The sequence below is a fragment of the Erithacus rubecula genome (genome assembly GCF_903797595.1).
Source record: "Erithacus rubecula genome assembly, chromosome: 10".
NCBI lineage: Eukaryota > Metazoa > Chordata > Aves > Passeriformes > Muscicapidae > Erithacus > Erithacus rubecula.
In genome coordinates, this window is record NC_136662.1 from 11,415,178 (window position 1) to 11,443,037 (window position 27,860).

Below are 27,860 nucleotides of genomic sequence, written 5' to 3' on the forward strand. Positions count from 1 at the left end.
GCTATTGCCGCCCTCGCTGCCGCCGAGCCCGAGCCAGCTTCCCACACGGCTGCCCGGGCAGCTGCTCCCCTACAAGGGCAACAGACGGGAGACACCCGGCTGTTACCCTAGGAAGGGCACAGCGCCCTGACCGGCTGCACGGCCGCCGTCACAGCCGCTCCTCACAGCGGCCGGCCCGGGTTGGCCCCTCACAGCCTGAGGGGACGGCGGGTCCCGGCCCCGCAGCCGGCCCGGCAGAGGCCCACACCGCCTGCCACGGCCGGCCCGCCGCTCCCCTCCGCATGGCGGGTTGGGCGAGTCCGCCGCTGTGCCGGTCTGGGGGCACAGGGAGAGCCCAAAGTGCCACGCGGGGGAGTGCGGGGGCTGGCGTGCGGATCCTGGCGCTCACCTGCGCGCCGCCGGCGGGGCTTGCCGGTCCCGGCCGCCATCATCGCCATCACCGCTCCGCCCGCCGACCTCTCACCCGGGGCGGAGCCGCTGCCGGGCCGGACGAGGCGGCGGCGCGGAGCCGAGGGGTTTGTCTGGAGGGGCTGAGCTGAGGTGAGCTGAGGTGAGGTGGTGCCCTTGTGGTTTTTAATGCAGCCTTGTGTTACAGGCTGAGGCTGGCCGCGTCTGCGTCCCAGCCTGGGTGTTGTACCGCCAGAAGAGTGGTTAGGGTGTATGTTTTTATTAGGAGGGAGTTTGGTGAGTATTAATAGAACGTTCCACATCATTCAGATCCTGACCACTTGCAGCTGAAACCTCCTAAAAGATTCAGTTGGAAACCGGATTAAGTATTAAGGCCGGAGTCCATCTGCGAACTCATCGTCAGTAAATCCCTGGAGCAGCGCGGTGGGTGCTTGGGGTGCGCTTCGAGGCTGTGAGTACATTGTGAAGTTACTGAGGGCTGAAAATGCAACAGGACTGGCGTTCGAAAGTATGTTAAATTGTTTTGGCGGGAAATGAAGAGCTTAAATTGTACAGCGAGTGGTAAGAAAGCATGTGGCAATGACCTGGTTAAAACAACTGGCTAGAAAGGATAGGTTTCAGTGACACACAGATGTCAAAATGGGCTGTGAAAAATAGAAAGTGAGTTGTTTGTTTTTCCATGTTTTGTTTCTCCATTCTTTGAATGGAGAAGGTCACACACAGATGCTTTTTAAGTTTTTTGTGAGTTGTCCCCTTTTTGTGATCATCCAGATAGGTTCATTATCTGTCTGTTATATCATGTAGGGGCACTGGTATTTGGCCAGCATCAACCCACCACATTCGGTCAGACATAAGGGAAAAGGCTGAGGGCATTACAAGGAGATGTCTGTGTTTTGGTGAATGGTTACCTAATTAAACAGGTGTAGGGCTAACTGACACTCAGAGTGGTCATATAATCAGGTTTAGGCCTATGGCATTACTTAAAACCATGACAATTATTGCTGCTGCTATGTGATATCACATGGGATAACCAGGCTTGATTTTATATGTAATTCATGGTCCTGGCTATGTAAAACTTGGTACATTCTTGACATTACTTTGTTATTTTTAGCAAGAAAATTTTATGTTTTAATACCTAGAGGTAAAAGGCCACTGAACTAGTCCACCCTAGACACTAGAAAATAGTAAATGAAAATATTGACTGGACTGTTGATATAAACTGGCATGATGTTTGGATCAGTACTTTCACATCCCAGACATAGTCAGGGCTGAGCAGAAGTTCCTCTGGTCAGAATAGTTACAGAAAATGTAGTGTGTCATGGGCATGCACACTTGGCATGCACTGAACCCAGGCTTGGTCTGTGTTAGCCACAGTTTTATATATATGTGTCCCCAGTAGTCACTGAAACCTTCAAGCTTCTTAAGATGACCCAGATGGTACTTGAAAAATTGTTTCCCTATAGAGAATATATGTTGTTTCCTGTCTGTAATGCTGTCTCCTGCAAATATGAGGAGTGGAATAACATAGCATACACTTCTTAAAAATGAATTTTCCCTTATTTTCTAATTATGTAGTCTTAATATTTGTCTAGGTTGTTCTTATTGCTCTATTAACATTTTTTTTGATAATGTGATTGTTTTCAGCCTCTGTTTTAAATTTGTGTGATATAATACTGTCCTCTTTATAATAAATTTTCATGCCAGAAGAACACAGTCAAGCAATAATGGCAGTTGATGAACTTCAAGCCATAATACAAAGATGTGTAAGTAGTTTTCTTTCTTTAGAAGAAACAAGTCTAAGTAGTGTGAGTTTCTCTTTATATATTATACTGAAAGCCAAAAAAGACAAAAGACAAGTCGGCTGTCAGTAGAACTCCTCATGGGGCAGCTAAGTTCAGCCTCCATGTTTCATTTCATGGCTTCTCTGTGGTGCTTATCCCAAAATGCTTGATTATTTCTGCTTCTTGGAGAAGGAAGTGTTCTTGTACCTAGGAACAAAAGCTGGTTGTTGTAGAAAACAATCTTCCAAACAGAATGCAGTAGTCTAGACTTAGTGCTATTGAAATACTGCTTTGTCTTATGTAGTAACTTGGTGGCTTTTTTAATTTGTGAAAAATGTATAAAAATGAAAATGATACTGCATATAATTTTGAAATGAAAGCATGGATTTTTTTTATTTCTTATTTGACTTTAATAAGGATGGAGTTAAACATTCATATTTTCTTTCTAGCAAATTCTGGAAGAAGCTGATTTCAAAGGAGAAGATTTTAATCTATTTCAGGTAGCAGGACAGAAATGTCTGGAAGATGGACATGCAGCTCAGTTATTAGAAGTAATTCAAAACGAGAAAAACAAGGTAAGTTTAAGTTTGCACTATATATTAGTGTTTATTAACATCTTTAAATATAAAACTGCCTATTAAGAGGGGAAAGCTCCTTTCCCTGTGGAGCAAGGCTGTACATATGAATAACTAATAAGTTGCCCTGTGTCGAGTGCACATTATTTTATATTCAGGTTGCTCACAGAAATGCAAGTCACAGGAATCTTCACAAAACCATTAATAACTCTATTTCTGTATGTGAAGCAAAGAGAAAAGGAAGCAGAAAAGCATAATTAGGAGAAAGCAACAGTGTCCCACTTCTGCAGGACAGGGATTTCAGGGTGTACTGGGTCTGGCTAGCATGGAGTTGGCTTTCTTCATGGCAGCCTGCATAGTGCTGGCATTTAGATTTATGGCCAAAAAGGTGCTGATAATACAACAGTGTTTCAACTGCTGCTGATCAGTGCTTGTGCAGCATCAAGGCCTTTTCTGTTTCTCACCCTACCCCCAGTAAGCAGGAAATTTGGGAGGAGACACAACTGGGACAGCTGACCCAAAGCAGTGAGATATTTCACACCATACAACATGGTGCTCAGCAGTAAAAACATGCAGATGGGGACCAATTCCAAAGGAGCTGCTGCTTGGAGGCTGGCTGGGCATTGTTCTCTTTGTGGGAGTTGATCTGCATTACTCCCCCTGTCATGCCCTGCTGTTTTTTGTCTTTCACTTATTACATTGTTCTTATTTTTGGAGTTACTCTGTTTTGCTTTTTTGACTCTCGCCCCCATCCCACTGAGTGACAAGAGCAAGCAAGCAGCTGAGGGATGCTTAGTTGCTGTCTGGGATCAGCCTACCACAAATGGATATAATAATATTGACTGTTGGAGCCATCTGGGCTGATGCTAATTTGAAATACTAATGTCTGTGGGCATTAGGGATGCTGGGACAGTATACCAGACTGAACAGAGATAAATAAGAAGTTCAGAAAGAAAGTGAAGAGTAGAATATTTTAGCAATGTTACATGGGGTTCACAATCTGGTTTTGAATTTTGTGAGTTTGAAGTAGCAACTGAAAGTCTCAATCCCTTAATGAGTAATTTGTCCAGATATTCTTTCAGCACAAGTCCTCTGCTGAGTCCTGTTTTAAATATATTGTCATAGGCATTTAGAAGTATATATTGATATGTCAATATTAGTAATTAGAAGAAAAACTAAAATATGCGGCTGTGTTTATAGATATGGGGAGAGAATACAATGTGTATCAAATTATGGCAAGAGTTGCTAAATATTCAATGACAGTGACAGTAATGGTTACAACCAGTACACTGATCTGTTGTTGATTTTGGTCTTATATATACAATCTTTCTGGTTTTAGAAGACATCCAGTTTTGGTTTATTCTCTGAAAATCTGTTTTTTAGGTTATCATCAAGAATATGGGCTGGAATCTCATTTCTCCTCTGGTTAGATGTATCTTCATGTATAAACAAGAAGACGATAAGCGAGAACAATGCCTGAGGATACTCGATCAGTTGGCACAGGTATGGTTTTGAAATACATGATTATTGATACAACATAGTTATGGAAGTTCTGCACAAAAAGGGGTGGTAGATCATTAATCCATAAAGCTAGTACACAAACATTATTTATACATTTTGATTCTGACAATATTTGCATAATGAATCTACATCACTACTTGGATAAGCTGCTCTTAGTTTAATGCTCCCTTGCTTCAGTTTAGAGGTACAGAGAATTCTAAATTCCTGGTGCATGGTCAGTGAGTAGGGCTCTTTGTTTGGAAGTAGTAGGGTCAGCATCAGTAGTGTATTGTTCACATTAAAATGAGCTAAGTCGATCTAAAGGACACAATCTTACCTGAGTTAGCTAGCTTGGGTAAAACTTGCAGTATGTTGCTAAATGTGTTTTCTAGTATCTAATTCAAGGTCTCTGTTCGTGTTCTCTCTTCAGTTGTTTCAAAACCATTCTGCAAGACCTTGCCATTTTCCACTTATCTGTTTCTAAATAGCATTTATTGTTCTCTTTTCTATGAATCACTCTGCAAAGTCTTTTCCTTAAATCATTCACCCTTCTTCAATATGAGAATCATTACCTGATTATTCTGATGAAGTAGGAGCAGAAAAATGTTTTAACCTGTAAAAAACTCATTATCTTTAATTTTTGCACTCAAAAAACCACTTACAAACTTTATAGCTTGAGTTAAATTCACACTCAAATTCTACTTCTCTCTCTGCTCCTAAGGATTACTTTGGAAAGACACTGTGAGGTTTTTACAGCCCATAAAAATCAGAATTAGTGTCAATTTTTACTATTATGTTTTCAGCTCATATGAAAGTGTACACACAGGTATGCTCTACAGATGTTAATTGTAGGCATGTACTTACTGTTTCATATTTGTTTTCCTAAATCTTATCTTGGATGTTCAGTTCTTCTCCCTTGACATTCAGAACTTCTGTATTGGAGTTTGCATGCGTTTAATTTTTTTGGTTATGACTATGGTTATTTAAAAATATTCATTGTTCTTCTCTTGCAGCTCTGCAATCCAAAGGAACTTTTTTTGGGTTTACTTGAGCAGATTGAACAGAGCTCTGGAGAACAAGTGTGTCAAACTGTCATGTTATTGCTTCAGCCTTTGCAGACAGGTGGGATTCAGTTTATCATGTGATTTCTGAAGTAAATTATTTTCTCATTTATTTATTAATTTAGTTTAGCCTTTGCTGGAACAGTTTTAGAATACATCTGTCCCGACAAGCTTTACAGTTTACTATGTTCTGCAAAATAACACAAGGCATACATTTCATGCCTATATTGGCCTGTTAGGAAAAGATTTTAGACAGGACTAATACCATCAGTCGAAAAAGCAATATTCAGCTATTTTTCATCATTTACAAGAATGTGGTCCTATGACAATTGTATTTAGAGATGTAAAGCACTCCTTCTGTGGTTGCAGAAATAGGGAATCACATGGATTTGTGAAATTCTTTATTATTTGACTTTTAAAACATGCAATTCTATTTTTTTAAAGTATAAAATTGTCACTTTGATTCAAGTATGTTGAAATACTTTATTGGTGGGGGGGGGAGTGTTATTCTGGCTTACAAACAAAAATGTAAAATGTTGGGTTTGGCCACTCTCTAAGTAGGTAGCAAGCAGCAGTTTCTCTTTTGTTATGTGAGATGAAATTAAGATGCTCTGTTGTGCATCAAGCTGAAGTGTGATTGTGGCAATCTCCAGGATATGTTATTGTATTGTGTTAGATTTTAACAAGAAAAATAGGTGGTTTTCTGGATAGCCAATCTGCAATTTGTCTGCACTGAGTCCAGTTAGAGTGGAGAGCCTCTGGTGCTACTTCCCCAGTCTGGGACAATCTCTGTTATTTTTGCCATGGAGTAAAAGCCAGTCAGTTCTCAGCAGAAAAGCTGGTCTGTTGTTTCTGGTTTTGCCAAGCACAAAAGGAGTCGGGTAATAAATGGATTTTCCAGGTCAGATATGTATAATTTCACTTTGCCCAGTTCTAGAAGAGCAGATTTTTTTTTTTTATCCCCATCCTGGTGCTGAGGAGAAAGGAATGCATGACAGATTTAATATTTGTTATTTGCAAATATATGGCCATGTTGACTACAGTATATTAAACTAAGTGATGATGTTTGGTCTTACTGGATTTGCTTAGGTGATTTCAGGTATCAGTCCCTCTCCTTCCTTGAAAAAAAAATGTTTTCTTACCTAGTCACATTGTTTTTCTTCATGTTTTCCTCTACTAAGTAAATAATAACTCAATGTCTCAAAATGTTCTCTCTTTTTTTCCCCCCTTTTTTATTTTCTTACCCCCAGTGCTTTTGAAACTTCAGAACAAGAAGGCCTACTCAGTGGGTTTGTCATTGGCCATGATTATGAATCAACTCACTCCCTTACCTGTACCTTACACAAAACAACAAATCCAAGAAGATAAACTTGGTCTCTGTCAATGTTGTAATGCAGTGCTGGACTTTGCTAAACCTTTTGTGAATGAAGTTGTTAAAAATATGGAAAAGTCATCAGAATGCAATGACATGGAGCTGAAAGAAGAATTAATAAAATTGTGAGCATTTTATGTCTGTATTATATATTTCTGTAACTTAACAAAATGAATAGTAGGCATTTATTATATAGGTAGCAAATAAATAATCTTTTAGTGTTTTATAATGGCCTACATATATCTAACTAATGTGGTATTTTGACAACCCCTAAATAGGCCTTATATATTTCTGCTTTCTTTTTAGTAGGGGGAAGTGGTAAAGAACTGTTAGTTGCTGCATTGTGAAGCTGATTTGGTATTTCTGTGTTCCTCAAATTTACAATAGTGAGAATAATCATAGTCTGGAGGTGAAGTCTGAGTAATGCTTCTACAGGAGATGTTGGGGTTTTATTTTTTTATTCTCCTTGGAATACCTAGAATAGCAGCAGCTGATATGAATATAGTGATTATTCTTGGTCATCAATGACACTATCACTAAGTCTGTACTTATGAATGTGTTGATGATTTATTCCACCCCTTTCTTTTTCAGCTGTATGAAAAGCCTGAAATACCCATTATTGACAGCTCAACTTGAACAACTTGAGGGCATTGAAGAACATCCTTTTCGGCATTTTGCAACTCAAATTATAGTGAGTGAAGTTGAAATTAATTACAGTGTGTGCATAAGCAGTGGTCTAGTTCACTACTGCCCGTAATTTGTTCTGTAATTTTAATTTCTATATTGGTTAGTGGGGTGACTTACTGGGCTTTCCTGCCTTTCCTGTTGGGCAGGAAACCATGTTTTTAATGCTAACTATGAATTACCTTTTCTTCTCTTTCTCAATAAACTTCTGCTTATGGCATTAGGTAGTGAGAGCTGAAGCTAAGGTCAGTAAGTCATGCTTTGACATCTTGTACAATTCTAATTTTCCAAAATGTGCCATCCTGGATGTTGGGTTTGGACAGCTCCAGAACAGTGAGCTGACCTTGATCTCCCCATTTCTCTGTAACTGTACAAGAGGAGTTACACTATGTCCTCAGTGAAGGGTGTGAGGGGTAACCACTGTGGTATTTCTGAGGTACAAATGTCAGGTGTTCTTGTGTTGTGCATCATGGGAAAGAAAGGCCATACAAAGCAAACCTAACTTCAAATCAGGGCTTGCCTTTAGGAGCTAAACGTTGTGTTCCATATTGATGAGTGAGAAAAAGCCAAAATACTGAGTATTCTGTGATCTGAAAAACACAGATTATGTGACAATGTTTTAATGAATTTATTGTTACTGATAGCATTGGGGATAAAGGAGCTGAACTAGGAGTTTATAGATGGTCTTCATTCTGTCTTTTGCTAGCTTTTGTGTGCTTGACCTAGCTATCTTAGAAACATTTTTCTAACACTAGTTATTTTTCCTCCAGGATTTTTTTGTGTGTGTTTTGTGCATATATCATAAATATCACCTATTTCTATTAACTTTTATATTACAAACATAACACTTAAATTAATTTATATGCATGCTGTACAAGAGAATATATGTAAATACATATTACATTTTAAAGCTAGAGCTTTAAAACTTAATTGGTATACAGATAATTTAAAGGCAGCTATAGGAAATATGTTTTTATTTTTCAGGATATCTTGTGGAATATAGGAGAATTGCTACCATTAGTGTTTGTACATCATAAAAGCAAAAGTCCACAGTGGGAGGATCAGGAGTTTGCAGACATAGAAAGAAAGAATTCCGCTGAGTCTTTGGCGTGTCTGTCATATCTCATCTTTGCTCAGCATTTGGGTGTTGAATGCTTTCCAGTGGTTTTTAGGTAAGAACTATTCTTTCTTGCATATTGTAAGTCTGTACTTTGAAGATTTCTTTTTGAGTGGAAGAGAACTTTATTTGTAAATAGTTAAGAATGAAAACTGTATTTCAGTAATATTTTATGTCAACATTTATGCATTTATATTTTATAACTTATATAAAGAACATACTCATGCAATATGTTTTCTATATAGCATGTTATAACTATTTATGTTATATAACGAATACAATAACTAGATTACATAACTAAATATATAACTACTATTGTAGTTTAATTTTAGATGAGCTGTCCTTTGAAAGATGCTATTTTGAGTAATCACGTGCTAAAAATTAATGTGCATTAATTTTTCATTTACATATCTGTAGAGAGTTTACCTGTAAGTTCTTAACAGTGATTTGACTTACTTTTTTTTTTTGTCTATTTTAAAAATCAGTTATTTTAGAAAGAGATTTAAATTTTTTAAAAGAATACTAATCCTGCCAAATATATTAATTGTGCAAATGTATATGGCTTATGCAGTTTAATGTAGATTGATTCTTCTCTTCTAGTCCTTCATACCTTCTGCTGTGCAATATGACACATATTGAAGTGCTACTGAAAAGGTAGGGTTTGTGGAATTTGGTCTAGATAGTGGATGTGGTCTTTTACAATAATTCCTAAGAACAAATTTGACATATAAATAAGTTCAGAGGAGGTTTATAAACTTGAGCATTAAAATGGCAAGTTCCACTACAAGATGGCTTTTCTTACTAAGATGCAGAAGTCATCTAAACATTTATGTATTGTTTTCATCTTGTATTATGACATCATTTTTAGAAACTTTATTCTGAAAATGTAAAATTAGTAGTTTAAACATTATGCAGAATAATTAGTGTATACTTAGTTGCCTTTCTATAACAATTATTGCCAAAGGCAATTATTGTGAAAATATTTATTTGAATGTAGTCTGACATGACATGCAAAATGATTAAAGGTGATACTTTCGAAAGGAAACCAAACTTTTCTATATATACCAAGGGGGGAACTAAGTAATTTTTTGACTGTGAAGAGATGAGTCTAATGTTCAATTCCTCATCAGCAAGTTTAGTCTAAAAATCTTTGGGAAGAATAAGGAAGATTCTATATTTAAAAAACAGAATGCAAATTGTTGAGGGACAGGTTCTTGTTGACCTCTGTTCTACTAATTCTTCTGAAATATCAACTGTCTTTTTAATTAACATCTTAAATTTGATTTTTTTCTAGAACAGAAGAATCTGTATTATCTAAAGGACTTGTAAGTTGTTTTTTTAATTAAATTTTCAATGTTACAATTTTTTATTTTTCCAGTTTAAGGAATGGTAAAACTTTTGTTTCCCCTTCTAAGAGAGGCATAGCTGATAGTTCAGATAATAGTTCCAGAAATATTTTGAGGCCTAATTAAGTATTCTTCGGTCTTACAAATACCTGTATTTATTCAACTTTACAGTCCTGCATAAATTTTAAATTACTGCTATCACTTATAATTTCAGCTGCTTGGAATTTGCAATATCTGAATGAGTATTTATGATTGAAAGCTGTTTTAGCCATGAAATGTTAAGCTGATAGATTAATGTCCTTTATGTGTGCATAATGTTGGCATCTTTCTTTTCTTTTCTGCACCTGCAGGATTTGTTTGAGAGCTGTTTATTGAGAATGGAAGACAACAGCCTTCTCCATCACTATTTAGAATTCAGAAATTTTATTAATGTACCTCAGGTAATAAGAAACACTGTACAGAAGTCTTCAAAGTTTGATTAGAAATAATACCTAGCTGTCCTCTAGGTGTTTGAGAGAGGGACATCTTTCTAGACCTTTAACATCTGTGCTGTTAAATTGAAACCTTCAATGTCATGCTATACAGAATTGTCTTTTCCACCTGCTGCAGCATGAAGTGTCAGTGACAATTAAAATACACCCAGTAGCTCACTGAAGCAGGTGGGCACAATCTTAGTTGAAAGGTGGTGCTTATTCATTTTTGTCTTCTTGCCAATCTGCTGCTTGGCCACATTCTTACCTGAAACCAACAGTATAAGAACAAGAATAGTGTTCTTGCAGATCAGCCCTGGGATTATGACCAGTGGGGCTAGCATGAATTTCTCTGATGAGAATCTTCTATAATCACCTGGGTATTCTCAAGTGTGCTATGGGTTTTTTGTTTGGTTGGGTTTTATTAAAGTATAATAGATTTTAGTCAGTGTGATGTAATGTAATAATCTGTATGTAATTTTAAATTGTATTTCCTTGTTCTGATTGCAGGATTTAGTGAAAATTATGACCCTTTGTCCCATGGAGCATATGGTATGTTAAGTGGCCTACAGAATCAGTTGGATTCTGAATGCCAGAATTAATTTTTTTTAGAAGCCATCTGATAAACATCTCTGTTTTCTTTAGGGAAAGAAGAGTTTAAATATTTTGCAGTTGTTCATAGACAAGTTTGATACAGAGGGAAAATACACATTACTCAGGTATGCATCCAAGTTGCTGTAGATTGTGTAATATTAGCCCTAGTGCAGCTTAATTGCATCAAAACAATGATTTCTGACAGAATTTCTATCTGATAAGCCACATTAATTTTACTATGTTAATTTTTTGGATAAATAATGGATTTCAATTGCCTCGTTTAAAATTAGCTGTCTAACATAAGCCAGCATTTAGTTATACTGTTCTTCTGTGGTAAAACTCCCATTTAGTGAATGTTATCTAAGTTTTGAGCTAACTCTGTGGGCAGCTTTAAAGAGATATTATCTTTGTTTTGTTTGTTTGAAGGTGTTTACTGAAGACAAGCAACCATGCTGGTGTGGAAGGATACATCATTAAAAATATAAAAGATCAGATTCACTTAGCGTTAACGGTGAGGCTGTTACCAAGTTGCCTTCTCAAATTCTATCAGTATGATGCTGGGAAAATGTCTACAACTTAAACTTCGAGTGATGCATTTAAAAAATCCACTTTGAAAAGACTCATAAGATTAGAAAAGTTTATTAAAAACATTACTTTGGCTTTTTCTGTCTATGCATATTTAGGTTATAATTTTATAGTTGTATTTTTAATTGGACTATCCATCTGTATTTTTCTAAGAAGTTATTACCTTTTCTGTGCTTCAAAATACATTTCTTTCTTAAAGTGGAACTGCTCAGTATATTGCTTGATCCCTACAGTTTTCATTTTTAAAATATAATTTAAAAATTACAGTCCAGATAGAATTATTAATTTTTCTTTGCTTTTATGATGACAGTCAGCATTTTATTATGAGTGCTTTGCAAATGATAATTCCATCATGAGGGGCTGGGCTAGATCAAAGCCATTTTAATCTCATATTTTATAATAATTATACCGGAAAGCTGGGAAAATTAATTTAAACTAAATGAGTAACTTTTTACTATGCAGCTTCAGAATTCTCTTACTACATTTCTTCCATTTCTTTCCTGGCTGTCAAAAAGATAAATAATTTTAAAATTATGAATAGGCTGATTTGTGTACTTCCTTCACAGGTCAATAGTAGAAAACATTATTTCCAGTGTTTGATTCCTTTTTAAAAAACTTTTCTGGTTTATGCAAGTTATTGTTACATTATTTAAGACCTAAATTTTGCATTCAGTTGAACTTTTTTTTGTATTTTTTTTTTCAGAAGGAGTATGACAACATTTGGTTTACAGGACATCACCTGATCTCCCTTCTAGATTTAGTACTTTCACTTCCAGAAGGTGCTGAGACTGATCTTCTGCAAAACTCAGACAGGTGAGTTGTAATCACAGTTAAAAGCTTTTCTCCTTTTTTAATTATTGAAAAAGACTTTCAACTACAATATATATTGTCATGTAATTAATGAGGTGACAACATCAATGTATTTTAAGGTTTTGGAACTAGAAATGGAAATGGTTGCTTACTTTAGCCAGCTCTGCATAGAAGAATGTCACAATGCCATTATGTTAATTTTTAACAATAAAAAAGGATGTCCTCCTCCATTCTCTGAGGATGTAAGACTTCAGCAATGATATAACTAATGGGTAAAGCATTATTTCCTCACAAATGTATGGTTTGTCAGCTCTCTGCAGAAGCACTCAGAGGAATAAAAGCAATGTTGTGTGGTGTCTAATATGATACAGGGGAGTAACAATTATTAGATGCAACCTATGGTGCAAGGCATTTTTGAGGCACTTTCACACGTTGCTACTGGGAATCCAGTGTCCCATGAGTAGGGTTACAGATTCACCTGAACAGTAAATAATTGCATTTAAAAAAAAAACCAAACTGAAATGTGCCTAAAAAATCTTGTGTATACAGGGTACGTTTTCCTATATGATGATGATTGGGCTTGTAAATCAGTGGGGAGGTAATGCCCAGATGGAGACATACCTGCTTAAAAAAAAGCCCAGAAGTACTATGTTTAACTGTACTTGTTATCTGGAAAAAAAGCCCAATAAATAATATCTGCTCAAAAGAATAGTGAAGGAAAACTAAAAAAATTTTTTTAGAAAGCACACTCAAAAGTAAAAGTTCAGTACAGTAATAAAAATTGTCACACTAGTTTCAAATGAACTTTGGATCACCAGTGATACATATTATAAATTCTGTGATAAGGTTCTGTCTCTTGAGAGAGCTCTTTCCCTCACAATCACCAGTTTTCTCCAACCTGATGACAGTTTCAGTTTTACTTGCAGAGTGTGAACTGTTGTAGGGACACACTGGTGCTCTAGGTGGAGCTATACTGCTCAACAGATGGGGGTTTACTTTTTGTGCAAATGGATACTCCTAGCGTGTCTGGCTAAGTGACAATTAAAATTACTATCCTGTGAATAGTTATATATATGTTTTTCATTCACAGGATTATGGCATCACTAAATCTGCTGAGATACATCGTCATTAAGGATTGTGAAAGTGACAATCAGGTACGAACTATTTCATTTGAAAATGATTGATCAGCTGAGAGGTGAATTCACATGAACACTGTTATCCTTGATTCAAAAAACATGGGGTTTGCATTTTTCTTTGCAGTGGTTATTTCTCCAGAAATGATGCTTTTATTAAGCAAAACAAACTAATCCTTTTACTTTGCCTGTTGAACTGTGATCTATGTCCATAAAATCAGAGTATCACATACCAACAAGTATTTCCAAATGAAAACATCATTATTTTTGCATACTTATTTGCTGGTGTCCCTCAAACAGCTGGATATCTTTATAGCACTAATAATACAATAATATAATTTTCTGGTTTCTAAAGTACAGAAAAAAAATCAGATTGACTTTTAGACTAATTTGAGATCTAGGAATAAATTTTGTAAGTGCCTAATAATGTTACTAATCTAAGTAGAAAAACAGTAAAATAACTCACTGAAACTGTAATGAAAATGATAAGCAAAAATAGCTTTCAGTGGGGTCATTTCTAATTTACTATTCATGTAATTAGTTAATATTGATAGACTGTATCTGTTTGTCATATTAAAGGGGTGATTACTATTTAAGTACACATAATGGTCTCCTCAGTTACATATAAATACACAGCTTGGTAAGAAAAATAAGAATTCCTCTTTTCTTAATAAAAAACTACATGTAGTAGTATTCAGGTGCCCTAACAGTGCTGTCTAGTACCTGGCAAGAAGAATGTCCATACAGTTTGAGGGGAAAAAATAGCATCACATCTTCAGAAGATTTTCCCTTAAATTTAGCCTCTGTCAGTTCTTCTTGACTTCCTCCCTGTCTCTCTTCATACAGTGCAAGTGAGGCAGAAAGAAAATGCCTCCTTTCACGTCAGTTCAGATATTTTGATTGCTGTGTAACAAGCATTTTCATTAATGAAGTTTAAAAATAAGTATTTTTATGGAAAGTTCCTTTTTTTTAGCCACATTATGGTGGAAGTAATTACTGTTCTTCTTATTTAAACTGTTAACTGTGTCATTTAGTATTAAAATGTTGTGAATTTTCCACTGTTGTTAGTGGACTCACTGTATTTAACATGGAAAATTCTTATTTTTATCATCCTTATTCTGCCCTTTGTGGATACTGCCTGAAGAAAGAAGTTGTACAAATGGCTCCTATATCCAAGGACACAAAGGCTGCTTTGTATTTGTTTCCTTCCACAGCAGTCTGTAGCAAACCCAAGCCTATTTTCCTTTCTGTAACCCTGAACAGCCTTGGTTTTGAGCATCTTTTCCTTGCACCTTCTGCTCCCAAGTGCCATTATTATAAACTCCTTCTTTCTACCCATCTCAAACTGGGGAGAATTTTGTTGTCACTGTGGCTGCCATGCAGAAGGATGGGAGAGTAGCAGATCCAGTAACATTCTTACAATGCTTTTAAAATGCCATACAGACATTTGGGAAGCATGATATTTATCATAATTTTCATTTGGCATTTCAATATAATGTGTTAATTAAGGAATGTTAATCTAATTATTTGTTCTGGGTTACTGCTGAATTATCTGAGAGGAGCCTACAACTGCCATTTACTTGCTTCAGAGAAAGGGCCTAGAACCTCCCCTCCAACACATCAAGATTCTTTCAGCTTTGTTTACAAGAACAAGTTGAAAATGTGTATTTCCACTGCTGTAGTTACCACCTACACACTAAGTCCTCTTCCCTCTGCACCCTTTTTTTTTTTTTTTTTTTGACCGCTTCATCGGGCAGTCAACAGATAATGTAAGGGAGAGGAAGAGGTGCTTAAACATCCATCAAAATGATGTTCATGCTTAAATGCACAAGTCTGAATTACTTTTTTTCTCTTTTCCTCCCACTACAGAGGTGTCTGTTAGAAAAACTAGTCAAAAAACTTGTGCTCAAAAGCTTAATATTGCAATGCTTCATTAAAACTGTTTGGTAACCTTCTCTGTTCTGTTTCACTAGACTGGTGTATGGACCACACTTGGCAAGATAGAGCAGAATTTCTTAAAGCCACTGCGTGTGGGACTCAATATGTCAAGAGCACATTATGAAGCAGAAATAAAAAATAAGAAAGAAAACAGAAAAGGTCGGGTTTTGTTGTTTTTTTGTTCTTAGCTTTATTCATATCTAGAAACTTTGGTAATTGTTTAGGAAAGAGGAATTGGTGAATGCTGCATAGATCAGGTTTTATTTAATTGTTGACACTATTCCAAAATTCAAATACTAATTCAGTAGTTGCTGTATTAAATTTTTTCATAATTGGGCAGAAAAATCTGAACTTACCTGCCATCACATTTGTAAATATTATGAAAACCTGATAAACTGTCACATGAAGACTTTCAAAGCTTGTTCTGCATTTATACTTTTGATTTTAATGTTACAAAGGAGATGCTAAGTTTCTCCGAATGTATAACCCTTAGGTTTCATACCAGGTGTGGGAGGGTTAATGAGAAAAAATAAGTCACAGTGCTCTCTAAAGCCTGAAGCATTACATTCATTTCTTTAATACATTATTTTTTTTTAATCTGACACACAGAATCAAATTCTGCTCTGGGTTAAGCAGACACATTGCATGGGGCACAAGAGCTGTAGCTGCTTTAGGCAATCTCTCTATACATCAGATCCTCTGTTCCTTGTAGTCTCCAGTATAATTAAGATAGCCCAAGGAATTTGTGTCTGCTACTAAAAATATCAATACAGCTTTTTGCCCCTAGTCTTATCTTCTTCTATTGTAAACTATGTTCTTAGGAGGCAAAGAAGGGGATTTTTTTTCTCAAGACAACCTGTGGATATCTTTCTAAAGGAAATCCTTCAAAATTAATCACAACACTTTTTTCTTAAGTCCCTCTTACACTTCTCTAGCCTTCAACACAGTATAAAGACATTTGAGTTTGGGAGAGAACATCTGAGTTGTAACTGTAAATGGTTTAGCTTTCTTCCCTAGTGTTTAATCTTTGTAAGCATTACATTGAATTTCAAATATGTGGTCTGAATGTAAGAGGTTTTCCCCTTATTTTTCAGACCTGTCCCTGTAGTTTAGCCTGCTGCAAGTAATCTGTCTCAAGTAGAGAAGCCTGCAGCCTTTTCTTAATAAAATAAAATATTTAATGTCTGGATTCATTAAGTCAAGCTAAAGAACCTCCTACTATCTCCCTGGAAATACTAAAAATGTATCAAAACCAGGCCAGACAGCATTTTATTTTTTCCTTCAAAGAGCATGTGAGCTCTATAAAATTGGTTCCAGTTGCAGATCATGCCTGTTTAGTAATGTAGGCGTTTGTGTTATACAAAGAATAAAGGTATCATCCAATTCCAACCATCTTCCTCTTAAGGTTCAGCATCCTCTGTCAAGTGTTTTGTCAATCAGATTTCTGTTCTGAACAATTACTGTCATGAAATGCTGATATTTTAAATATTCTTTTAATTCTAAGTCACGTTGGTTTTTTCATGTTTTCTTCTACAGAAGCACACAGCTCTAACACAGTTTGCTCTGTAACTGTTAGTGGGGAAAAGATGCCTGCCATGACTACTGGAATGCAGCTTCAAGTGAGTTTGCACTTCCCTTCAGTCACTCAGAAGTACTGACATTTTTTTTTTCAGTGTGGAGATTAAAGTAAATGTAAAATGGGTAAAAAATAATCTAATAAAAATAACACTCATCTTTCTTGTCATTTCAGGTTTTACACTCAGCTCTCTTCACATTTGATTTAATAGAAAGTGTTCTAGCTCGAGTAGAAGAACTCATTGAAGTGAAAACAAAAGCTGTAATGGATGAAAACAGTTGAGGCAGCTGAAGTGTTTGAATTAACATACTCCTGGCAAGATCATTTGAACTATGAAACTTCAGCTGCAAGGGAGGCCCTTTAAAGAAGAGCAATTTAGACTAGCCTCCAGAAGAACTGCAAATGCTGCTCTTCATAAGTCTTGCTGCTGTTGTTTTTTATTTTCTTTTGCTCTTGTTGCATGTGATTGCAGATATGTCTATTTACTCCTCTTCAGAATTTGATGTTTTTTCTTAAGTTTAGAAACTAAAAAGAAAGCAGAGGTGTGTTCTTCTCTGTGGCAAGGAGGTATGGCAAGGCATTTATTTTTTTTAAATTCTCAGAATTTCTTGGGTAATAGGTGCTGACCGGTGTTGTGAATTGCAAATATTTTTATCAAGTGATTGAAGAACTCTTACTTAAAAAGTGTAAGACATTTTTATTAGCACATTTTAATGCTGACAAGCTTCTCTATTTGCAGGCAGGACTATAAAGTACAGATAGGTAACAGTATAGAATATACTATCTATAAATAGTAAAAACACTGTGGCAAAGGAAACCAAGTTTCAAGAAAGACACATCAACTTTGAGCCAAATAAGATGTTAGAACTTAGTAATATAACAGATAACACTTGTGTTAAAAGACATTTTAAGGCTGCATACATACAGCTGCTGTTTTTAGGGGTACCTGTATTTTGGAATTGTTTTGATCAAACTTACCTTTAATCATACAGTTTTCCTTAAGATATAGTAAATATTTTGGGGAATTATTAATAAACAGATGAGCCTCTAAGGTCAGAACCAAATTAAAAATAAAGATCCCTTTTCTATAGTGCAGCTAAACCACTTTTTTTCCCTCTCTAGAAAGCACATTTGGTATCAAGTATGCTATTTTTCACTGTATAGGTGTTTAATACGAATTTCCTTTCCAAATGCATATGATGTATGTAGTCTTTTGAAATGTAACTATATTTTTAAGAACATTTTATATTTTGTTTAAAACGTAGCCACTCTATTTATGAATAAAATCCCAAATATTAAATTAATTACAGTGCGTCTGGTACTCTTGAAGCATCTTCCAAACTGGACTTTTTTCCATTATTTGGGCTTTTGTCATTTCCATTTTGCAACGAGTATCATCTGCTTGGGACTTGGAAGTTGTCTTAGAGAAAAGAAAAATAATATGAGTAGAACACACTGACTTTTAGCTAATAGAATATTCAACGTTTTATTTTTCCAATAGTAGAAATGCAAAATTATCCAGTAGTGCAATCTGAATTCTGTGTTCTGAAGTAGGTGTTCAGGAATGCTGTATACAGAGGTGATAGTATTTCCACAGGAGTTAACAGTAAATGAAGACATCTGAACTTAACATTGGTAAATAGGAGCCAAACAAGCTCTTACCTAATTTCTTTCCTTAAATGCTATTAAGAGCTATTAAGTTACCTTTAACAGTAAAGACTCAGCTAATGCATCAGAGTACCAGTCCTACCCTTAGTGTATTAATGGATTGTGGTCAGTATTACCTTTAAAAGTTCCATTAAGGAAAACCAAGTATTTTATACTTCTTGACTTTTCCTGAGTAATACGCTAATATTTTTACGTGTATACAACTGGACTTACCTTAGCCATAGTTAGCATTAACTTAACAATTTCATCAGGATTATGAACTGGTATTACACGTAAATTGCTGCCCAGGAATCTGCACATCAAAATAAATAAGATTACTTTTAGAATATATATTGAATTTGTTATGCCATAAAACTCAAACAGCATTCCCACATGATGTAAACAGCTTTTTAGTGTGCAGCTTTACTTCGAGAGAAGGCTGCTTTTATCTTGAAAGGTAAGTGCAGCATTCGTGCTGTTTGTAAAGCCATCTGTCCCATTTTCTGTACCATTTATTTAGGTGGGATTTGGAAGGGCTCATTTCTTTATCTAGGTCTCTTCAACAATCAATCAGCACTTCTTAAGCATGTGTACATTCAGAGAGAGCTAAACCCTCTTCTGTGATAGTGCTGAAGACTCTTCTCAGTGGCAGTAAAATACATTAGGGTTGTTTTTATGGCTGTGGAACAACACAGCAAAGTATCTAAAAACAGTGTGCTAAAAATACTTCAGAATTTGAACTAAATCTATCATGTACTTTAAAAAAAAAACAACCTATATGCCAGACACGATTAAAATAATGGGATAATTTTATTACTTTCATTTAAAGACTTGTTCACTTGATGCTTTAACCTAAAATGAATTCTTTCTATAAATAGTGTGATTCATATACATTCGTTCTTGAGAAAGGGATCTGAAGATTTAAAATAGCAGCATGAGTTGTCATTCAGTGAGGTTATGGAAGAGACATCAAAGCCTAGGCAAGTGCAGAACCTCTCCCTAAGAACTGCAGTGGGGTAGTGATGATGTTATCTTTGCTGCTGTTTTCTGTTGTAGAGCTAAAACAGGAGAGGGACTTGATAACAAAGCATGAGGAATTTTAAATAACCACAATGAATTTAAATAATGCAGATGAAGTGCCCAGCTGCTCACTTGCATAGTCCCCTGTGACCTCCCCTTGTGCCTGCCACCTGTTCTTCCCCGCAACCTGTCTGATGACTTGGACTCATTCACATTAAGACCTCCTGCTGGTAAGATATCTCATCTGAACTTGTCTGCCAGCTTCTAATTAGCAAAAATAAATGTTACAGGCACTGTCCTTCTCTAAGCATAGGCACTCAGGTCCCTGGTGAGTTTTGCTAAAATGTGATGTCAGAACAAGGGTTGGATTTATGTGTAGAGATTAGGGAAATAAATGGATGCAATTTTGCTAATACTAAAATGGGCTAAACAAAGCATGAATGAACAAAATGCAACAAAGAAACAATCACATGTACTCACCTAGATCCATGAAAATCTACTTCTGTGATTAGTTTTGCTTCCAATAACAGCAGGTCTAAATTTAGTACTATTAATTTAAATGATGGACAGAATACTGCCATTTGAACACATCTAGTCTTTCCTCCAAGATGTTTAAAACTTACCATACAGAATGCACTGAGGTTATTTGTGGAATGCTCATTTAAGCTGTGATGATAAACACTATTTTTCTCCCGCTTCCCCCATGCTATACACAACCCTACATTAAGTGTTCATGTTCTTAAAAGAACCCTGTAATTTTCTCGTTAATAAAAATAAAAAATAATCCTTCCCGAACTGCAGCAAAACCACAGATAAACAGAAAGAAGCAGTAACAGAAGATAACCTGACTATACTAAGGGACTTTGTTTTTTAACAAATCCAACAGGTGGCTTGTACTTTCAAAGGACATGGCACAAGTTTCAACCCCACCAGGAGAAGCTCAGTCAGTGATTTAAAAACAACAGCAGAGCTTCAAGCTGCCAGGTAGTAAAAAAAGCACATGCATTTAAATAGATATATATTTATATATGTAACTGTCCCTTGTCAACATCAATTTGATATTGCTTGCAACGAAAAAACATTTTTTATTTTAATAAAATCAGTGACTTGCCAGATGGAATATAGTTTCAAAACATCACATTATAGTGATCAGAGTGTGCACAAAACCCATTTTACATAACCACAGAGCAGATTGAGAATTAGCATTGCCTTTACCTGAATAATGTGGTCTTGCTGAATGGTGGCTAAATTTTTAAAACGTCTCATGAAAATTTACAACATTTTCACAAACAGGTAATAGATTTCTCATGTTTCATCTCATGCACTCTTTATTCATCAGCATTTGGCAGTATGCCCACGATTTAATGAAACTGGTGCTAGTTACCTCGAGGAGGTAAAGATCAAAGACTTCATTAGAATAGTCATTTCTTTAAGGCCAAGAGTGACAATCAGCTGCAGTTAGGGCTACTGTTCCTACAAGGAAATAGTTCAGACTCCAAGCATGGAGCATAATCTGATTGCTGTTGTCAGCAGGTATGTACTAAAATATGCAAGTTTTCAGACTTCATTAGAAATCAGAGACAGAAGTTCTAAACAAACCAGTTTTAATATTGTTTTACACTTTTGGTATAAAATAACATTGATTATTTAATTGTTCTAGCACAGTGTAATAGATGCTGTTCCAAGTAAACATTTTAAAAGCTGGTAAAAAATCTGCACTTTACAAAAAAGCCTTTTCTCATGATGTAAACTTGCCTGTTCTGTTTTGAAAATGACCATGAAAATATGATTACAGAGCTAAGAAAATTGTCTAATTTTCCAATTCAAGAGAAAATTTTAAAAATAATTATATTACATAGCCCTAAAATGATTGAAAGGAACATCCTCTTTTGTTACCTGTGATATATCAGATTGATTCACTTGCCATTCTTTTTAATTGCTATTAATAAACAAATGCTTTAAATTTTTTTTTTACAGTGCATTAGTAAAATAAAATTTATATATCCCTGAAATAATTCACAAAGGGTAAGGTTGGAAGGGACCACAATGTGTCAACTCCAACCTCCCTGCTCAAGCAGGGTCATCCTTGAACATACTGCACAGGATTACATCCAGATGGTTCTGGAATATCTCCAGTGAGGGAGACTCCACACCCTCTGGGCAGTCTGTTCCAGAGCACAGTCATCCTCACAGTGAAGAAGTTCTTCCTCATAGTCAGGTGACATTTCCCATGCATCAGTTCCTGTCCACTGCCTCTTGTCCTATTTATTCCTAAAATAATACTTCCAAATCCAAGACTGTTATTTAATTTTTTCTTAGCAATATAAAGTTCAGTTTGATGTCGAAATCATACCTTCTCTGAATCCTGAACATGACACTCCATTCTTCTGGTCCATGAAGAGCAGCTGATAAAACCAAAAAGCTGTTCCGATGAATGTTTATGAACTTCTGAATTCTTTTGTAAAACTCTTCTTCTCCTGTCTTAAGCAAGTCTTGAGTGTCTGACAGTATAAATGCAATACCTATTGAGGAAACTGCTGTAAGTGTACAGGGCATGGCAGTAATGGGATTAAGTTCTCACCACAAACTGGGAAGCACAATTCTTAAAGCAACCACTAGTTTAAAATGAAATGGAAAAAAACAACATTAATGAATTTCCAGATTTGGCCAGTGATGACTAGTAGTTTTAAGATAAGACTACAAATATCTCAGGTTATTTTTCTACCATAACATCAAAAAACTGTTCAATCCACTCAAAGTAGACACACCTGGATGCCTTTCAGAGCACATGCTTCCGAAACAAGCAACTGCTATAATGGAATGAAGTAGGGGCAAATGCAAAGGCTGACTGAAAAGCTTAGGAAGTCCTGTTTCTAAATGAAAAAAACAGTTGTAAAATCTTAAAAGTTAGCTAAACTGTCTACCATGAAAAATGAACTTACAGCTCTGTAAATTTGAGTTGTTCTGAAAGGGAAAGTTAAGAAGGCTGAAGTTTAGGAGAGTTGACAACTGAGCATACAAAATTCTATCTCAATGCATGCTAGCCCTTAATAGTTCAGGAAAACTGAAGTATCTCATCTACATGTCCAGAACATCTTCTAAAAAGGAAAACCAGTTATTTCATGTTTACAGTTTCAGTGATTTCCTAATCAAATCCACTCAAATAATCCTTTACTAACCTCCTCTGCTACCACCAGCTATGCAAATTCAACTTGGAAGCTGAAACCCAAAGATGTTGGTTCACTCTTACATTTACAGCCATGTATAGTAAAGATTTTGATGGTAGCTTTGGTATTTAGCATGTTTGCTCAGTTATAACATGAATTTACTGAACAGTTCAGCTGATGATCACCAAATCTCATGTAATTGCTCTACAACACATCAAAAAAACCACAAAAAACAATGAAAGCTTTCAATCCCCAGCATTATTTGTTCCATCCTCTGATTTACATACAATCATAACACAGCTCCTTCCACTACTGTATGACATCCCAACAAGACAGATTTTATTCAATTTAGTGTAGCCCACAACTAACTGACTGGCCTGATTTTGTACTTCTTTGGATTTTATGATTTCTAAACATAAACTTTGAAGTACTGTACCAGAAAGAGGAAAAATCACAGATCCAGTTTCCACTGACTCTGAATATCGAACTCGGTGTTGTTGCCTCTGCAGAACTGTAGAAATTTCATGATCCTAAATAAATTTTAAAAGGTCATTTTGAAAAGTTTTCAGCCAACAAGTAAGAAATATTCTTAAAGCATCAGCTGAACCACTATAGATAGACCTTTGGCACTGTTGTTCAAAAAGTATTTTTTATTCCACTTAAAATTTTAAAAAGTACGAAAATGTTAAACATGAAAAATTAAGGAAATTTTGAAGTATTTGATTGGAAATTACAAACAGTGAATAACAAAATTCTGCATGTGTATGTTCAGTTTGTCTCAAGAAACTTGCATAAATAATGCATAAAGAAGCTCAACATTTTACAGTCTGTTTTGGTAAGATGTGCTAAAGGAGGATTTGCAGAAGTGAGAATCATACAGTAGTGTTTCTATGACTCTGGTTAATTAGGCTGCATTATTTTCACAGATGTCAGCATGTCAGCTGGAAAATTGTTCAGAAATTCTGTATGGGATATGATTTTCTTTAAAGCTTTTTGACAGAATGCAATCCACACAGGAAAACTAGAACACTGCACTATGCAGCATAATCATCTACAGAATAGAATGTGTTTGGATGTATTTTTCAGCCTGCAAAAAGCATTTCTGCAGTAAGTTCCACAGAAGCTGCACGAACACACATATATTAAAGATTAAATCACTGAACCATTTTAGCTCATGTTCTTTAACCTACCCGTTCAAAACACAGCCAGCCTGCTAATATAGAGAAGTGCCATGATTTAGTGGAAGAGTACAACAGAAAATCTAGATTGCAAGTGAACCTTGAAGGAGGCATTAACCAGAAATGTCACGCTTTCAATTGGTCTGGAAAGGGAACAATCAGTGGCAAATGCTTGTAAGGTTTAGCTACATTTTGGAAAAAAAAATCTCAGCTTCAAAGCAACTGCTGAATTATTTAATGTACAAATATAAACAACAGCTATATGAAAATGTTAGCTTATAACCAAAACTGATACAGAAAAGCCATCCTGGATTTGCATTCAGTTGCCTCCATCGCTTTGCTTATAGGAAGCCCTTATTAAGAGCAGGAGTTTTGACTATTGCTGGGGATAGGAGTGAGTTATGCTGGTAAAGCTGATGAAATCACTCCCACCATATTATGGCACAAACATGCACAGTTTACAGGCTGTAAATTCCAAAATAAGCAGGCAAGTGCAGGCTTTAAACTGAGGCGAGTCAGGAATTACTTCAGCACGGTTCACCCATTTACACAGTGGAGATGGGGTGATAACCTTGTCAGCCAAGCTAGCATAAGACATCCTTGCTTGTGAATCAAAGCTCTCTTGCCTCTCAATTCTTGCCAGCTGGCATGAAATTGGCCTCAGCTGCAGAAGCTAATTACCAGCTCCTTAACATACCCTTTCACTTTACTTGGGAGCAGAGTCAAGGCTTCTGATGTTAACAGATAAAATATATATTAATACCTGTAAGACTCAGTATTTTAAACTGAATTATGTACTTATGGAGTAATTATCTACCCCCACGTTGATAGTGCATAGGAAAAAATAAAATATTTAGGGAGGAATTCAGAAAATTCAGCAGCATTTCTGATGGAATTATTTATAGAGCCAACTGAAAGAGGCATCAGTGCAGTGCAAAAACGATGAGTCAGGAGAATATCCTAAAGCAATGTAGCTCAGAATAGCAGGTGGCAAGAATACTAAATAGATATGGAAGTAGTTGGGAGAAAATACAGTTGCACACAAAAAGAGCCAGTATTCTAATAGAAGCAGCTTCAGACTAATATCTGTTACATCCTGAAAAAATTGTATTCATTGACACTGAATAAAATATTTGCATATCCGGAATATAGGAAATTCTTCTTCCAGCCTTTCCTAGTGAGTCAGATGCTGGTCTTGACAAGCAGTACCCTACCTGCAGAGCTGTGCTCATAATGACAGTCGTTATCCACCTTGTCTGCTCCTGCCCGCAACTTTCTGCCATTCTTTCTAGTGGTTTAATGCCTCTGCAGCGAGGTGTCACTATTGAAAACTTTGGGAAAAGAGAGATAACCACTGTTTCCTGCCAGTTAACGAGGTGAGATGTCTGAAGGACACGGACACATTAAAGAGCTGATTAAAAACCAGCGGAGCGCCGGCAGGAGCGAGAGGCAGCCCCGAGCCTGGGCCTGGAGGTTCCCGCAGCACCCAGTGCCAGCAGCTCCCAGTGCAGCCTCAACTGCCCCAAATGCCACCTCAGCCGGTCCCAATGCCACCCTCAGCTGTCCCCAATGCCAGTCTCAGGTACCTGTTCCCGGCCTGAAACCTGTCCGGGCGCTGGGCTGGAGCCCCTGGCGCTCCGGGCGGGCGGGAAGGGAGCGGGGCCGCCCCCACCCTCAGCCCTCAGGGGGAGCCGCGCGGCGCTGGAGCCGCAGCTCCGGGGAATGTTCTGTGGGCCGCGAATCCTGCTGCTCTTTCTGGGCGAGAACAGGCCAAGTTATTTTCTGTAGAAGTTACATAAACACAGACATTCCACAGGACAAAAATGGAAAAGCGAGAGGTATCACCACTTTCAGTGAAAAAGAAGTACTGAGTGTGTTGAAGCTGCCTCTTTAGTCAAGTGAGAGGAAATTATAGTTCCACATGGTCAGGAAGAGCTGAACCATTAAAAGCTCTGGTATCCAGCTCTGCTCTTTACTCAGACATGAGTCTAGCTTCTCATATTATCCTCTGAAACTGCTATTTTTACCAAAAATCAGATATTTTATTAGTAAAATCTTTTAAATCACTTTCTAGGGCATTTTAAAATAGAAGAAACTAACCTCATTTATGCATTTTAAACAATTCTATGCATTTATATAGCAAATTGTTTGGTTTGCATAGAAATAATTAGACATTGTAATAATTTAAAAATTACTCTTCTTTTTCTTCCAGACAAGATATGGATTCACATCTGATTTCCCTCTCCTGCTGGTCAAGCGCACCCAAGTTAGGGTAGCCCTGCTCTGCAAGGGTATGGAAATGTCATGCTATGTTGCACAGTAAGTAAAATATTTCTAATACTGAATTTCTGAGTATTTGTGGAGTATAAATGTGAAAGTCAGCAAATTAAAGGAAAATAACAGATGTCTTGGGTGTCCAATTCCAGGACCGTCAAACTGAAACTGTGTTCTGTAACACAGTGGAACCATGTGCTCTGACTGCATACAAAAATGAGGGACTTAAGAAGATCAGGAATTATTTTAAAGTCCAATTATGGAGCAGTTTTATGATGAGGATTGGTGATCCTGCTGACATTTATCAATATGAATTTTGAATTTATGCACACGATGAATGAATTTGTTTCAGTACTGAACAGGAGTAAAGAGTAGGAATTGCTTTGTTTGTAAGGGTTATACTTGATCTATAACACTATCGTGTATCTGAATTCATATTATGGATTATGTTTAATATGTACATGCATTAATTGAATTACAATTATTCTGATAGAGGAAAAAATAGTAGTAGGGAATGGAATGGATTCCCAGAAGAATGATTCCCAGAGTAAATACCTTTAACAGGTGAGTAGATTTCAGTTTCTTTACATGTAATACTGTTAGAGATGGGCAGTACATAAAATAAAAGGTAAATTATTACATAAAAAAATTGTAATTACAAAGAAATACGAATGCTGGATTTAGGCTCCTTGGATACCAGCAGATATCTTTTTTTCCCTGATAGCCACTTACTGTGCACTTACCCCCAAACTCATATTATCACTTGAGAAGTGTCAAAGTACAATGATGGATAAGTGTGGGACAATGAGACAAACCCAAATCTTAAGAGAAAATGCCTCCTATAAGTATTTTGACTCCAGCTGCTACACATTTACTCGTGTAAATTAGATGTCTTAATTACAGTTGGCAAATATTTATACCAGAAACTTAATATATTTCTGCTTGTCACTTACATTTGACAGTAGCTGGTATTCTAAATAAAAATAGGACTCTTTTTGAGACAGGTTCTGAGCAGAATGGACCCTGGACCCTGCACTGCCTCCTGTGTGAGTGCTGCCTTGGCCTAATGCTTGTCTGGTACAAGTCTGATGCAATGGGATATGCTGAGCCCCTAGGACTCTGCCTAAGGGACAATTCTAGTAGCAGTTTGTTCTGTAATACCATTTGAGCATTTCACGACTTGGCTTTCTCCTTTTTTGAGTCTGAATGTCAGAACACTAATTAAGTAGAGTTTGGACTCAAAGAAAATAGATTTTTCTGAATTGTGTGTTCGTCAGAGCATTCTTCTCCACAGCAGTTTCCTTTCCCAGAAGGGACTTCTGATGGATTGTGTGCTATCTGATGAGCTGAAGTTATTTTCCTACTTACTGTTCTCTCTGCTGTGATAGTTTCTGACATTTGGCTAGCCTTAGCTTTAAATTTCTTTCTCACATACTTCCATGGTGCATTTCACATACAGGTGAAGGTGCAGGAGAGAGAAAGAACAGGGCTGAGTCTGGCAGCATATCAAAAATATCTCCTGGAAGCAGAGTACAGAACTCCACTTAGGCAAGAATAGAAAGATCTTGTGACTAGAACTCCCCAGTGATGAAGATAATGGCATAAGCATTTGGCTGAATAACTA

The 27,860-nt window shown here is 36.5% G+C and overlaps 3 protein-coding genes across 12 annotated transcripts in view; 1 reads left to right on the forward strand and 2 right to left on the reverse strand.

Annotated features, from left to right (window-relative positions):
- RPAP2 (RNA polymerase II associated protein 2) overlaps nt 1-528 on the reverse strand; it is a 56,407-nt gene extending 55,879 nt beyond the window's left edge. For 2 of the 4 annotated variants that reach the window (XM_079313818.1, XM_079313821.1), the window contains exon 1: nt 389-528. In XM_079313818.1, the coding sequence (XP_079169944.1) occupies nt 389-437 (49 nt within the window). In that variant the 5' untranslated portion in view covers nt 438-528. The remainder of the gene's footprint in view (nt 1-388) is intronic. The other 2 variants (XM_079313819.1, XM_079313820.1) reach the window with 2 other exon arrangements.
- GLMN (glomulin, FKBP associated protein) lies at nt 427-18,254 on the forward strand. 5 transcript variants are annotated; one of them, XM_079313822.1, is made up of 20 exons: nt 427-540; nt 718-859; nt 2,053-2,171; nt 2,639-2,764; nt 4,148-4,267; nt 5,278-5,386; nt 6,576-6,822; nt 7,289-7,388; nt 8,366-8,553; nt 9,099-9,152; nt 9,793-9,823; nt 10,195-10,284; nt 10,825-10,866; nt 10,960-11,033; nt 11,335-11,419; nt 12,197-12,306; nt 13,394-13,457; nt 15,410-15,533; nt 16,911-16,993; nt 17,125-18,254. In XM_079313822.1, the coding sequence occupies exons 3-20, from the start codon at nt 2,106-2,108 to the stop codon at nt 17,230-17,232; spliced, it is 1,821 nt and encodes a 606-aa protein (XP_079169948.1). In that variant the 5' UTR covers nt 427-540; nt 718-859; nt 2,053-2,105; the 3' UTR covers nt 17,233-18,254. The 5 variants fall into 5 exon arrangements, with proteins under 5 accessions (XP_079169948.1, XP_079169950.1, XP_079169951.1 ...); XM_079313824.1 differs by having other exon boundaries at nt 12,200-12,306; XM_079313825.1 differs by having other exon boundaries at nt 2,113-2,171.
- LOC306805744 (protein SPO16 homolog) lies at nt 10,294-25,485 on the reverse strand. Of its 3 annotated transcripts, XM_079313830.1 has the most exons (6): nt 25,177-25,485; nt 23,221-23,314; nt 21,971-22,139; nt 18,832-18,910; nt 12,925-12,972; nt 10,294-10,582 (listed from the first exon to the last, which is right to left on the reverse strand). In XM_079313830.1, exons 1-6 carry the CDS (start codon nt 25,243-25,245, stop codon nt 10,538-10,540), a joined length of 504 nt encoding a protein of 167 aa, XP_079169956.1. In that variant the 5' UTR covers nt 25,246-25,485; the 3' UTR covers nt 10,294-10,537. The 3 variants fall into 3 exon arrangements, with proteins under 3 accessions (XP_079169956.1, XP_079169954.1, XP_079169955.1); XM_079313828.1 differs by lacking the exon at nt 10,294-10,582 and having other exon boundaries at nt 12,315-12,972; XM_079313829.1 differs by lacking the exons at nt 10,294-10,582; nt 12,925-12,972 and adding an exon at nt 18,243-18,370.
- Nucleotides 25,486-27,860: the final 2,375 nt, after the last annotated feature.

Bases quoted from the DNA above. Each gene is read 5' to 3' on its own strand.
- LOC306805744 (XM_079313828.1), bottom strand. From the start codon at position 25,245: ATGGCAGAAAGTTGCGGGCAGGAGCAGACAAGGTGGATAACGACTGTC. The intron at 23,315-25,176 runs GTAGGGTACTGC...AAATTTATTTAG, and splicing joins TTATGAGCACAGCTCTGCAG to GATCATGAAATTTCTACAGT. The intron at 22,140-23,220 runs GTACAGTACTTC...TTTCCTCAATAG, and splicing joins TGTGATTTTTCCTCTTTCTG to GTATTGCATTTATACTGTCA.
- GLMN (XM_079313822.1), top strand. From the start codon at position 2,106: ATGCCAGAAGAACACAGTCAAGCAATAATGGCAGTTGATGAACTTCAA. The intron at 10,285-10,824 runs GTAATAAGAAAC...TTCTGATTGCAG, and splicing joins ATTTTATTAATGTACCTCAG to GATTTAGTGAAAATTATGAC. The intron at 15,534-16,910 runs GTCGGGTTTTGT...TTTCTTCTACAG, and splicing joins TAAGAAAGAAAACAGAAAAG to AAGCACACAGCTCTAACACA.